The sequence below is a fragment of the Berghia stephanieae genome, chromosome 1 (assembly GCF_034508935.2).
Source record: "Berghia stephanieae isolate SIO BIC M18660-M18661 chromosome 1, UCSD_Bste_1.3, whole genome shotgun sequence".
In the NCBI taxonomy this organism is placed as follows: Eukaryota; Metazoa; Mollusca; class Gastropoda; order Nudibranchia; family Aeolidiidae; genus Berghia; species Berghia stephanieae.
Window position 1 is genome coordinate 52362716 of NC_088360.1, and position 14805 is coordinate 52377520.

Genomic DNA, 14805 nt, shown 5'->3' on the forward strand with positions numbered 1-14805 from the left:
GAAACCACATTAATATTATATTAAAGGACCTTGAATGGAACTTGAAATAGTAAAAACATTGAGATGGAGAAAGAATAGACTTTGAAGAGTCACTTATTTTCTAAATGATTCAATTCTTTTTCTAATGCTTTCATGATAGACTATGTATAGGAACAATGAGTGGCTAATGAAGCAGTATATGTGTAAAAGTAAAATAATCATTCTTTACGCCATTAAAACTGGAACAAAATGGATAAAAGGTTGACGTGTATTTTCCTGTTTTTATTTCTTTGTTTTTTTTATCTTCAATCTGGAAGAGATGTAAATTTAAGACGATAAAAGAACCCAATTAAGAGATCAATGTTATCTTCTTTTTTTTTAATATTTCACTTTTGGTTTTGGTGAGATTGGCAATACCTCAGTTTGCAACATTTCTCATCTCTCAAGCAAAATAATTGGGTAGCTAGGTCTTTAGGGTATGTGAGGCATAAAGTACTTTATTTCAGACTAGCATCCTATTTAAAGTATAGCAAACAGTACATTCAGTAACACAAAAATCAGGATACAGGCATGCGTCATAGACCAAGCAATATAATTCCCAGACAAGTCCACAAAGTAGCATGGAAGTGAAAACAGGCATGGATGAAGTAAAGCCATGATGTCTTGGGATCATATGTTGGGATCATATGAGTTGCTTTAGAGGTGGATTTATTAGCTTATGCTGCTGGTTCGAACATTGTGCTTATCATTCATGAATTCATGTTGAATTTTGAGAAGGAAATATAGACTTTACCAGAAAGTTAAGATGATTTTTTAAATTCAACAGACCCTGTTTCCTATAACATGAAATATTTTACATCTATCTGCGTTATTTCGAGAGATATTTATCTTTTATGCATTTTGCCCGTAATCAGCAATTTTTCTGCCAACATGCTTCTATTAAACAATTAGAACTATGCAAAACAGTGCAGCAAGATTAGTTTTTGGCAAAAAAAATTTTGATCATGCAACCCCTTTGTTGGCCTCTCTCCACTGGTTGCCCATTGAAAAGCGCACATATTACAAAGCAGCGTGTCTTGTTTATAAGTGTTTGACTGGTATAGCACCGGCATATCTCACAGATCACGTGGTCATGTGTAAATTTGAAAATTACACTTTAAGATCATGTAATGACCAAACGAAAATTTCGGGAAAAAGATCAAGAACAAAATTTGGTGATAGATCGTTTGCTTGTTTCGGCCCCAAGATTTGGAATGAACTACCACGTGGTCTGAGGGGGTGCAAGTCTTTACCTACCTTTAAAAAGAATCTCAAGACACATTTTTACTGTATTTGTTTTTATTGACTCTATGAATCCTTGATTTGGCTATGAATTATTATTATTATTTTATTTTTTTCACTTAAAATTGATATTTATATTGTAAAGTGCCCAGAGCTTGTGTTTTACACGAGAATGAGCGCTATATAAATGTGTATTATTATTATTATTATTATTATTATTATTATTATTATTATTATTGAAATTGAACCGGCCCTATCGTCATTATATGCGTAGCTCAACGAAAAAGAATTAACATTAACATCTATTAAAAGCAACGCAGTGGCTATTTTTTAAGTCCCGTAAAGACGGTAGTCAGATCTATTTTTATAGTTCCATATGATTCAGTAAATGTTTCAAATCCATTTCTCTTTTCTCCTAAATCTTCTAAATTAAGCACCTTGCTTGGTTCAGGCTTCCACTGCCTTGCTGTACTAAGAAGACCTGCATTGATATATGTCCTTTTCTGGGGGTGGAATTTTGGAGAGGTCTTAGAGACCTCACTTAGATCAGCATCCACCATAATCCAGTACAGAAGCATATGGAACGGTAAAAATAGAAATGAGTACCGTCTTTACGGGTCGGTAAAAATAGCCCCTGTGAGTGTGTAGTGTAAAAGTAAAAGTAAGTAAACCTAGACGTCTACTCAACAATTTTTTTTTTAAATAATCTAAAAAAACGAACCAACAAACCCGACGAAATGAAAAGTATCTGGTAACATTTATTGGACAATGTGAATAATTGAAAGTCCATAATGGCTTAAAGAGTAACTAATAATATACTTAAAGTGCTGTCAAACTACAGAAGCCCTCCATAGTTTAAATTTTTTTTTCATCATCTACTTTTGTATCACCGCCTATTGTTAGTTGTTTGCCAGGTGCCTTTGCAAAACCCCGCCAGCTTTATGCCAGAAATCCGCCAACTTTATCCTTCACCTGCGATATTTTTGCCCAAAATACGCAACAACAAAAAAAACCCCCATTTAATTTGATTTAAAACATTATAATCAACAATAGTGCATTGTCTCAATACAAAAATTATGTTAATAAACGCGACTCACCTATTTACAATTGTTTCCTTTTTAAAGGCATCAGGATTCGGAGTTTCGATTTTGTTTCAGCGTGAGTTTGACTGTCGGATATTGTTTTCATCGTCGGTTAATCTTAATACAGTTTTGTAATATAGATCTCGGCCAACAGTATGCTCACAATAGGTGCTTCTAAAGTCACATAAGGGGGGGAGAAATAATTAGGCTTTATTGCTAGACTTACTTTTACTTTTTTTTTAAATGGTGTACAAAACATCAAAAATCCGCCATCCGCCAGCATTTTTCCCACCGCCACGCGATGATAAAAAAAAAAATCCGTCAATCTGGCAACACTGATCACCAATAGTTTACAGTTCCCAGCTGTTAAAAACTCTTCGTATCTTCTTATCATTATTTATTCAATTAGTAATGTATAGCAATAATATTATCAAAGTATCATGATGTCTTTTCCTTGCAATGTCTTCCCCTGTTAAATAAGTTAACAGAGATACACGCATGCACACACACACACACACACACACACACACACACACACACACACACACACACACTCTTAGAGAGAGAGAGAGAGAGAGAGAGAGTGTGAAAGGGGGGGGGGGGGGGGGGGGGGGGGGCTAATTCCTACCTCGAGATGAAGTCTTGATTCACGATGGCAAGGATGATAAAGCCACTGAAAATGATTGTGACTTTCTAAGAGTAACTTTCAGGGTCAGATTGGCAGAGATTGCAACAGCAGAGCTCAAGATGAAGAAAATGATGTTGATATAAAAGTGATGGCAGGGATGTAGATGATGAAAGCAGCAGCAGTGGCAATGATTGTGAAAATGGCAAAGCAGGTGACGTGATGATGGAAGTCACTCCGGCATGGCTATGGTGGTGAAGATGATGATGATGGGAAGTGATTCTGATGGCAGTGGTTGTGTTGGGAAGTGATAGCTTTGGCTGGGATGATGGGAAGTAATGGTAGAGTCATAGGGGTTGTGATAGAAGAGACCGTGCTGTGAAGTTAGTGGTAATAAGTGGAAACCACGGCTTGGTGAAAATGATAGAAGCAAGTTCAACAATAAAGATCCGATAAAGGGTACAATTCCAAACCCAGGGTCGAAATGACCCAACCAGAAAGAGTCAAACAAATCACATCCCTATCCCCCGTCTTCAAGACAAATGTAAATCAACATTCTGCCCAAACACATTCGGGTTTCCTGTAGGCCTCCAGTCCACCTACTGCACTTGGGTATGGACTTGAGACACAAACAAATGCACCCCCACCGGTTGAGGTACACTTATCTGTATTTCAAATACATGCGAATGCCAACCACAATCATCTTGTCAACAAAGAACACGAATGTAACTCACCCGGCCCCAACCAGTTGGAATCAACTCGAACCCAAGTCCAGAACCACACCACCACCATCACTTTATCACTGAATCTGCCTCCAGCATCCTCATCCTCCCCACAACTTCCACCCACCACCACCGTCCTCGACGAACAAAATCCCTTATTCACAATCACTGCAACCCCACCAATACCACCATCATCCCTTCCTCCACTGTCACCTCCCTTCACGACCATTGCCATCATCATCACCTCCCATCATCATCACTTCACCACTACAACCCTACCATCATGATTTCCATCATCTCGTCACCCAACAATGCCACCTTCACCAACAATGCCACTACTGTTGCTCCATCATCTACATCCCCATCATCACCTCGCCACCAACAACGCCTCCATCATCAAGATCTCTGCCATTGCAATCCCTGGGGCCCTCCAACATGCCCCATCCAGTTGCTCCGCTGAAAAACACAACCATCCTCTATGACCTCACCACCCCTGCGGCCATCCTCCCCTGCCGCCCCAACATGGCCATCCACGTCTCCGGGAACTTGACGTCGTCCACTATCTGCAACAAAAGGTAGTGACAGATAATGAGTGATTGAGATATATATATATAGCTATATATGTGTAGCTATATATATATATATATATATATATATATATATATATATATATAATATATATATAGAAAGAGAGAGAGAGAGAGAGAGAGAGAGAGAGAGAGAGAGAGAGAGAGAGAGAGAGAGAACTAACTAGATTTCCGGGAGATATTCCGAAAGCTCCTACATCTCCGTATTGTTTCAATTTATATTTTCACAGTTGATCTTTTGTTAGGCGTTTATTTATTCAATTTGTCATCATACAGAAGCATTTTAAAATCTCTAGAACAAACCTTGATAGATTTGTGAAAGTTTAAAATTTCCTAAAATTTGACAATTGTTTTGTTTCTCGGCCGCCATTTTGATTTGTGAAGGATTGAAAGGTAGTGCAAAGCAGTCCGAGGGTTTTCTTTCTAATTAGGGCGAGCTAGAGATCGGATGATTTTTTTACTATTAGGGTTAGTCATAAGTCTTTGCAAAGGTGCTAGGGTGTTTGTTTTTCCTATTAGGGTTAGTTAACGATACTGGGTTTTATTTTTTCTTGGGATTAGTTGAGGGAATATTATTTGAGTTGTTTCCCTTAAGGAGCTTTCGGAAGGCCTCCCAGATTTCTATCTGGAGAGGAAATCCGCTTAACGAATCCATCCTTTAAGTTTAAGAATGCACAATCCAATCCCGTCTCTTGATGCCATCCTTTAGTGAGTTTTTAAAACGGAGTGTTTACGTACACGGTAACCGGGCACCTAGCCTCAGGATCTACATACAGTAACATATAGACTAAGTTAGTCACTAACCTTGTACCGTGCTTTGGTAGGGAGGGGCGAGGGGCAGTGGGCATTGAGCTCGGTACACGGCAACTTATGACCTTGATTTCTTTCATTCCTACCCCCCCCCCCCCCCCCTTCCTTGTGTGTGTGTGTTATTATTTTTTTTTTAATTAAAAAAAAATGCGATTTAACCCAAGAGAGAGAGAGAGAGAGAGAGAGAGAGAGAGAGAGAGAGAGGGAGAGAGAGAGAGAGAGATCCATCCATTTCTTGTATTGCAGTGGCAAACTAGTAAGCGGAGTTACCGTGTACGTAGATTCTGTACAAAAACGTAATTCTTGTTTATGTTTTGAACTTCTAAACAGATGAATGGTCGAAGAAATTATGTTTTAAAAGATTTTTTTTTTGCATCGTCCGTTAAAAAAAAATCTAATAAAAAAAATCATTAGCATAAACTCTCGAATATGTATTATCTTGAGAAAAATGTTTACTTTCATAAATACCTAATGGTGGTTAATGCTGAAGACAAACAGATACGTAATACTGTGGATACACGTTGCAAATGAATACTAATTATATGGATAATTCTTCTTCAAACCCCGTGACATTTGATTGATAAGATCAAGCCTCATAACATTCGCTGTGTTTGGTTGTAGTCATTCCGCCTATGTCCCTCGAATCAGACTGCTCCAAAACTAAACCACACCCTTAGTTCCCGGTATGGCCACATCCCTCATATTATTATGATTATGCCCATAGCTTGATGTGATAAATTATTGAAACGAGACTATTGTGAACCTCTGATGTTCTGTACTGACGTAACTTATAATGTCATTTCTCCTGGATCCAGGCACATCTCTGTCAGAAAGAAACATGTGAAAGTCACGCCTAAGACCTAATCAGTTCCTTTGAACCCCCTAAAACAGGGGACTGAGGAACACCGATGATGTCGGGTTGTGCAATAACGTCCAACCGCCCCCTCATCGTATTCGTCCCAAGTGTGCTAAAATCTATTATCTAGCAGCTAAGTTTCTAAAACTAAACAATCCATGAGCAATAAAACCATAAAACATATAAATAACTAAATAGAACGCATAAAAGTCATAACAACTATATTATATGGCAGCTACTGAATAGCAATCAATTATATGTAAAAACGTAATAAAGATCAGAAACGGCGATGCTCGTATAATCATGGAAAAGACAGGGTGTTAAATGAGGCAACTTACCCTCTATCTCCAGACACAGTGATTATACAAAATTAAATCAATGTCCCGAATTATTTAAAACACGATGCACTACACAATAATCCACTGGAATACACTCAAGAAATAAACACATCATGAACTTAATAAAAAAATACAAAAAGATGTAAAGATTCTTACAATAGCTGGGTAGTATTATAATTCTCGTCACCAATACGAAAGAGAGACCTAAAATGCGTGTGATCAGTTAAGACAGAAAGATTCCAAGTGATTGGTTACTGGAGGGTTCATATGAATTCACAATTTGACCAATTGTATTGTAGAATAATGGTATCTCTACGAATTCCGCTTGTGAAACTCAAGCACGATAAAAAAAAATCATTAAAAAAAAGATTTAATTTCTTACCTGAAGCTGAAGTCGACCATCTCGAAAATGAAATGACGCGGGAGGATCGGGTGTCTAGCTAGTTGTGATTTGTTTGTTTTTTTGAAAATGTAAACAACTCATGGAGCGGTAGATAATTGCCTTGACTCTCTTAAGATGCGGCTACATTATTGCGTTGAGGCGAAATCATTAAAATATTTATAACGGAATACATATTTACACCCCATTGACATATTATAGGCAAAATGGCTTATCTACCCCATTGACAATCTTAATGCTCTCGTGCTGACGTGATAATAAATGATTTCGAGGTTACACAAATATTATCTGATTATATATATTTAGTAAATCGGATTTTTTATCAACACTAAAGCTCCGAAAACACAGGACCAACGTCACCAAATAATTTTGCATGATGATAACAATTGACATGAAGATGGTTTATGTGCATTATGAGATTGATGAGACATCGTGATGATGTTATTGGAAAATCAAATTTCTTTCGTTAAATCCAATCGAAAACAGACGCTATTATTGTTAGCACGTGGGTTGCATATCAATCTCCTGGTGAGTGAGTATGACACTGAAAGGTAATTGCATTGAATCGATACCTCCTCTTTGAATACAATCAATTTCTTAAAATTGATGCTAACCATTTTCAGTTCGTAACATTGGGAAAGAATTATAGTGAGCGAAATAATGAAGATAATATCTCTCCGACGCAAATAAAAGCTCCGTGGAGTTCTCGTACAAAGTCGAAAATCCTATTGTTTAGTAAAACAATAGAAATTGAGTTAAAATTTCATTCAACTTTTGAATCATTAATTTTGTGTTAATCGACTTATCGTCAACTAGACGTCTAGATATGCTTGAAAATGAAAATAAAAGACATGAGTGTAAAAATTTCAACACGACTTCTCGAATAACTCATAAGCGTAAAAGTCAAAAGCCGATTGTCTTGTTCCTACCCTAGAACGTCAAGCGATCAGATAATAGCAATAAGTTTGAGTCCGTTTTGAAGAGGACACAAAATAGCGTTGTGTTTTACAAAGGCGATCAGTTTTTATACTCTTCTATACTACAAAGTAAAATCGGATTACGTTACTTGTCCGATCATAAACGCGTGATTATTTAACGGTAGCGGTAACAACCGCCCAATGTGGATATAGCTTTAAGATAGCTTAAATAACACGAAGAAAATATGTTTAGATATAGTACAATATTTAGAATGCCTGCTGTGAGCTGTGCTTAACCCTTGATCTATTAATATCTTACTGGTCATGAAGTAATTAAAAAGCAGAACGCCGAGTGATTAAATACACGATTTTATGCATGAACACTTTTCATTTGTTACCAGGGCCCATGTGTTTTGATGCTGGAAATGTAACGTAATCCGATTTCATTTGTAGTATAGAAGAGTATAAAAACTGATCGCCTTTCATCACCAGTCTCTATGTTAAATTTCTTTCCACCACTCTATGATGATTTTGAATCTAGAAACTTTCAATTTGAACCAAATCCAGGTCATGTCCTCATCATCATCACACATCATCATCAATCACCATCCTCCTCCTCCTCCTCCTCCTCCTCCTCCTCTCTCCTCCTCCTCCTCCTCCTTCTCCTCCTTCTCCTCCCCCTCCTCCTCCTCGTCCTCCTCCTCCTCCTCCTCCTCCTCATCATCATCATCATCATCATCATCATCATCATCATCATCATCATCATCATCACCATCGATGTCGTCGTGGATGTCGTTAGAATAGGGCTGGGTGGTACTTGTAGTATTCGCTTCGTAACTTAAGGGCACAAGGTTCGGCACATTTCCACTGCGTTGTGGGATCTTCATAAACTCGCCCTTGTTGGCCCATTGCGTTGCTCTGCGGTCGACGCTTGGGTTATTCCATTCTTCCCAAAAAAATGTCTCCATTGTTTATCTATTCATTTATATATTTATTTATTTGTTCATCATCGTCATCATCATCATCATCATCATCATCATCATCATCATCATCATCATCATCATCACATCCTTATCAACAACAGTTTCATCAACACTGGCGTGGCAATTACCAACAATCTGTCCTTTAAAAGAAACCAAGTACCGTTCAATTTATGAAGATTCAAGGTTGAATATTCCAAACTGCGTTTTTGCATTATACATGTGTACTATATATATGCTTGGGTAAGTGGCACAGTTTTATCTTACATAAGGGTCACATCCTTACCAAGGCATGGATCAGTAGCTCCCCTATGAAGACTGATTGTATAACGTATTCATTTTTTGTTGTTTTTGTCTTCATTATTTCACACATTCTGTGGTATAATCAGTTCCAAGTGGTCATGCTACAGTGCCAGTGACATCCTGCAGGTAACATAGATCAAAGCCGTTTAATTTTTAGAAGAATTTATTAAAATCTTCGTCTTCCGGGTTCTATTGGAAAGTATGGTTTTCGATATTTAAAAATCATTTTGTATGAGAACTGTGAATCAAATATATAACTATTACTATATTAATAAATAAATATATAATCCGGTTCAGCGGTGTTCACCCGTCTAATTTAATTTCATTCCGCTGTTTTGTTGATTTATTTATTGATTAATTTACTGTGAATTTTTTAAGTTCGCAAAAATTACGTATTTTGTCTCCAATTGCAAATAATATAAAAGAACTGTGACTTGCAATTTGAGACTTGTATAGCCTATTTTCATCACCAGTCTCTATGTTAAATTTCTTTCCACCATTCTATGATGATTTTGAATCTAGAAACTTTCAAGTTGAACAAAATCCAGATTTTGGCGAATAAATATCGAGAAACAACTGCATATTTGAAAACAACAGCTCAATGACCAATCAGCTGTCATTAAATTGACCCATTGAGAACTGATTTGGTCTATACTGTTTGAAACGTTTTAAAACTCACCTCGTTATGCTAATTCATGATATCGCGCTATTGTTCGGATTCCCTGTAGAATCTTTATTATAGTTACAAGTATGACAATCTATTAAGAGCACTAACACACACACACACACACACATACATACACACACAGAAAAATACACAAACATAATCACAAACACACAGACAAACACACACACACATAAATACACAAACATAATCACACACACACACACACACACACACACACACACACACACACACACACACACACACTCAAACAGACACGCTTTCCGTTATTAGTCAAAAGAAGAAAACATCGAATTATTATTTTAAAATTTATATTTCGTCTTGGATTTCATTATTCTAGTATAAGCCCGAAAACACGTACAAGTGACGTCACTATTTCTTGGAACTGTCTGTGACTCGCTTCAACAAACGAATATTCATATATATAAATTCTTATTTTATTACATCGTAGAATACTATGGTTTGTTTCAGGATTTAGAATGTTACTAACATTATATATTACCCCTACTGTCCATCTTGTGTCTGCTTGACTCGGTGATATCTATAATTCGTTTTGACAATTTCAACCGGGGACTGGCTTTCTTACTGCGAAGTGGCCATAGGATTGAATAGTCTGATGTCACACCCGCCCAGCAACGAGCAGCTTGGTTCTAAACAAAGAAAATCGGTACTTTTTATTCTTCATGCTGGCTAGAAATTTTTCTCATATGATGTGATCATAATGTATAAAAGTCAAAACATGATCAGGTTTATAATGTTTTTCTCTCTGGATACACTTTAATACTCGTCAGAGAAGAATTCCATATGGGTGTTCTGATTGTTAAGAACAAGTTACTAAGTTACTTTGCGTCATTACGAGGGAAGTGACATCACGATTGTGAAACCTATTAGCCACTCCCACGCCTCGTTCTGAAAAAAGTCCGCGAAATTAAAGGGGAGGCAAGAGAAAATCAGCTGATCGTTAAAATAGTAACAGAAAAGTGGAGGTGCTCGGCAATGAATGCAAGAAAGACATTTAAAACGCCCTAAAAATGTTTAAAAATCACTTAATGTTATACGAGTAATTACCATCCATAACAACCTGTCAAATTCACATATGTAAGATGCCAAGCCAAAATTAATAATAAAATAATAAAGAACACGATTGACCGTTGACTACACATGCATACGAGTACCAGAAATATTTTGTAAACAATGTAACACAATATAATGTGTAAGTTTCAAAGCAAATGCAACCACAAATAACATCAAAGAACAATGTGGGACTACTGTTTTAATTTCATAAAACCAAACGCATATTTTCTGCCCCCGATATTGAGCGTGTAGTTAGTATGTATCGTACAAACAACATTCGTTTAGACAGGTAGTCGGGATTCTAGCGCCAGTTTTATTTGGGCAACCGTGATTGGGATTTCACTCAATGCACTTATTATTATTATTATTATTATTATTATTATTATTATTATTATTATTATTATTATTATTATTATTATTATTATTATTATTATTATTATTATTATTATTATTATTATTATTATTATTATTATTATTATTATTATTATTATTATTATTATTATTATTATTATTATTATTATTAATATTAATAATAATAATAATAATAATATAATAATAATAATAATAATAATAATAATAATAATAATAATAATAATAATAATAATAATAATAATAATAATAAGCAGTTGAAAGCAGTCTTTGGTGTATAAGTGCATATGTACATTATTTCTTATAATAAATGCTTCAAAACAAAACAAAACAAAACTAAAAAAAAATAAAAATAAAGAATAAATGAATAAAAATATCTATTTGGGCATTTACTTACATTAATAGTCTTGAAAATCACAATCACAATCCATGAAAATTAAATATCCCATAATCCGAAGAAGACATGAATTTAATCCAAAATCCAACACAGGAATGTATTTTAATAGGAGACAGATATCCTATTAAAACTATAGCATTACTTGCAAACAACAATACCCCACTCTGCGTTTAACGGGCTTGTGGCCGTCACATTGTAAATTGTGACCGCATTAGGGTAATCGATGTCCTAAAGACTGACATACTGACATACGATCAATGAGAACTATAAAGAATCCATTCTAGAATTCAACTACAAACTGAAAAGCATGATAAATATCACTCTATCAAATAATTTTCTTTGCACAGGTTCACTCACATTCTCCTTTATTGCAAAACATTGATAAGTGAGAAAAAGTTTGTATTTCAATTATAAACTTAATCACATAATCTAAATGATGGAGAATAAAAACAGCTAATTATAAAAAATTTCACAGATCAAGTTATCTATTTGAACTCCGCATATTTAGCTTAATTACTCAATGACCATAAATTTTTTTAAACTGCATTGTTTCATTTAAACAAGACCATGACGCTTATGCCTGGACCGGGTATTCACAACTTCTGCATTTGCATTCCACTTTTGAATCGAATTAATCTCTATCTTGTCCGTTTATTTGCAAAGTTTCTGCACTTTATAAATAAGACCATAACACTTATGTCTGGACCGGGTATTCACAACTTCTGCATTTGCATTCCACTTTTGAATCGAATTAATCTCTATCTTATCCGTTTATTTGCAAAGTTTCTGCACTTTATAAATAAGACCATAACGCTTATGTCTGGACTGGGTATTCGCAAATTTTCCTATTGTGTTCCACTTTTCGAATCGAAATAACATCTAGTCTATCCGTTTATTTGCAAAGTTTCTGCACTTTATAAATAAGACCATAACGCTTATGTCTGGACCGGGCATTCGCAAATTCTGCTTATGTGTTCCACTTTTCGAATCGAATTAATCTCTATTTTATCCGTTTATTTGCAAAGTTTCTGCATTTTATAAATAAGACCACGACACTTATGTGTTAGATTGTTCGCAAATTCTGCCTTTGTGTTCCACTGTTCGATTAGAATTAATCTCTATTTTATCCGTTTATTTGAAAAGATTCTGCACTTTATAAATAAGACCATAACGCTTATGTCTGGACTGGGTATTCGCCAATTTTCCTATTGTGTTCCACTTTTCGAATCGAAATAACATCTAGTCTATCCGTTTATTTGCAAAGTTTCTGCACTTTATAAATAAGACCATAACGCTTATGTCTGGACCGGGCATTCGCAAATTCTGCTTATGTGTTCCACTTTTCGAATCGAATTAATCTCTATTTTATCCGTTTATTTGCAAAGATTCTGCACTTTATAAATAAGACCATAACGCTTATGTCTGGACTGGGTATTCGCAAATTTTCCTATTGTGTTCCACTTTTCGAATCGAAATAACATCTAGTCTATCCGTTTATTTGCAAAGTTTCTGCATTTTTATAAATAAGACCACGACACTTATGTGTTAGATTGTTCGCAAATTCTGCCTTTGTGTTCCACTGTTCGATTAGAATTAATCTCTATTTTATCCGTTTATTTGAAAAGATTCTGCACTTTATAAATAAGACCATAACGCTTATGTCTGGACTGGGTATTCGCAAATTTTCCTATTGTGTTCCACTTTTCGAATCGAAATAACATCTAGTCTATCCGTTTATTTGCAAAGTTTCTGCACTTTATAAATAAGACCATAACGCTTATGTCTGGACCGGGCATTCGCAAATTCTGCTTATGTGTTCCACTTTTCGAATCGAATTAATCTCTATTTTATCCGTTTATTTGCAAAGATTCTGCACTTTTAAATAAGACCATAACGCTTATGTCTGGACTGGGTATTCGCAAATTTTCCTATTATGTTCCACTTTTCGAATCGAAATAACATCTAGTCTATCCGTTTATTTGCAAAGTTTCTGCATTTTATAAATAAGACCACGACACTTATGTGTTAGATTGTTCGCAAATTCTGCCTTTGTGTTCCACTGTTCGATTAGAATTAATCTCTATTTTATCCGTTCATTTGAAAAGATTCTGCACATTATAAATAAGACCATAACGCTTATGTCTGGACTGGGTATTCGCAAATTTTCCTATTGTGTTCCACTTTTCGAATCGAAATAACATCTAGTCTATCCGTTTATTTGCAAAGTTTCTGCACTTCATAAATAAGACCATAACGCTTATGTCTGGACCGGGCATTCGCAAATTCTGCTTATGTGTTCCACTTTTCGAATCGAATTAATCTCTATTTTATCCGTTTATTTGCAAAGATTCTGCACTTTATAAATAAGACCATAACGCTTATGTCTGGACTGGGTATTCGCAAATTTTCCTATTGTGTTCCACTTTTCGAATCGAAATAACATCTAGTCTATCCGTTTATTTGCAAAGTTTCTGCATTTTATAAATAAGACCACGACACTTATGTGTTAGATTGTTCGCAAATTCTGCCTTTGTGTTCCACTGTTCGATTAGAATTAATCTCTATTTTATCCGTTTATTTGAAAAGATTCTGCATTTTATAAATAATAATAATTGTTCAAAATTTTACCTCACACCCGATATTACAAGTACAAGTGAGCCAGGTGATGAAGATTGTCAAACAGTGTGACAGATGAAATAGGAAGAGAGAGAGAGAGAGAGAGAGAGAGAGAGAGAGAGAGAGAGAGAGAGAGAGAGAGGATGAGAGAGAGATTCGTTTTTTGTTCAAAATTTCTCTTCTCTCTCTCTCTCCTCTCTCTCTTCTCTCTCTCTCTCTCTCTCTCTCTCTCTCTCTCTCTCTCTCTCTCTCTCTCTCTCATATTGCACAAGGTTGTACTATTTTACTATTTATCAAGAACAGCCAAGGTGGCAACCCAGTCTCTGTATAAACTAAGCAAGATGGCAACAGGGACCTCGCTCCTTATCCAATGCCGAAGCTTTAATTTGAGTCAAACGGTTTGGGTTAAAAAAAAAAAACACCCAAAATAAGTTCGTGTGTGATGGAAGTTGAAGTCGGCTTATTATAAAATCGTTTATGGTCTGTTTGGATTACCCTTTTTAAATAGAAAAGGTGAATATAACATAAACTTGAAGAATAGGCAAGCTAAATGAAAATTAAATTGACTGATTAAATGAGTACGCGAGGCTGAGTTGCGAACGACTCCGACTACTGGGTTCCGACATTCCGATCCCAGTGTCATTCATGTTCACCGTACCGTGTTACTGTCTACACACTACACTGCATTGTTAGTGACTGGTCATGTCTTTTTTGTTTGTATGTTTTACGCAAGCTTAATAAAAATTAAATTGACTGATTAAATGAATACGTGAGGCAGAGTTGC

General features: G+C 35.7%; 1 protein-coding gene and 1 long non-coding RNA gene across 2 annotated transcripts in view; both read right to left on the bottom strand.

Moving 5' to 3' along the window:
- The window catches only part of LOC144971717 (uncharacterized), a 15571-nt gene extending 13636 nt beyond the window's left edge, over positions 1 to 1935 (bottom strand). Inside the window, exon 1 of the long non-coding RNA XR_013645178.1 lies at positions 1698 to 1935. This is a non-coding gene — a long non-coding RNA (uncharacterized LOC144971717). The remainder of the gene's footprint in view (positions 1 to 1697) is intronic.
- A 2042-nt stretch (positions 1936 to 3977) lies between these two features.
- LOC144971784 (uncharacterized) lies at positions 3978 to 8792 on the bottom strand. The gene is made up of 3 exons (XM_078912882.1): positions 8709 to 8792; positions 6663 to 6720; positions 3978 to 4252 (listed from the first exon to the last, which is right to left on the bottom strand). The coding sequence occupies exons 1-3, from the start codon at positions 8790 to 8792 to the stop codon at positions 4086 to 4088; spliced, it is 309 nt and encodes a 102-aa protein (XP_078769008.1). The 3' UTR covers positions 3978 to 4085.
- Positions 8793 to 14805: the final 6013 nt, after the last annotated feature.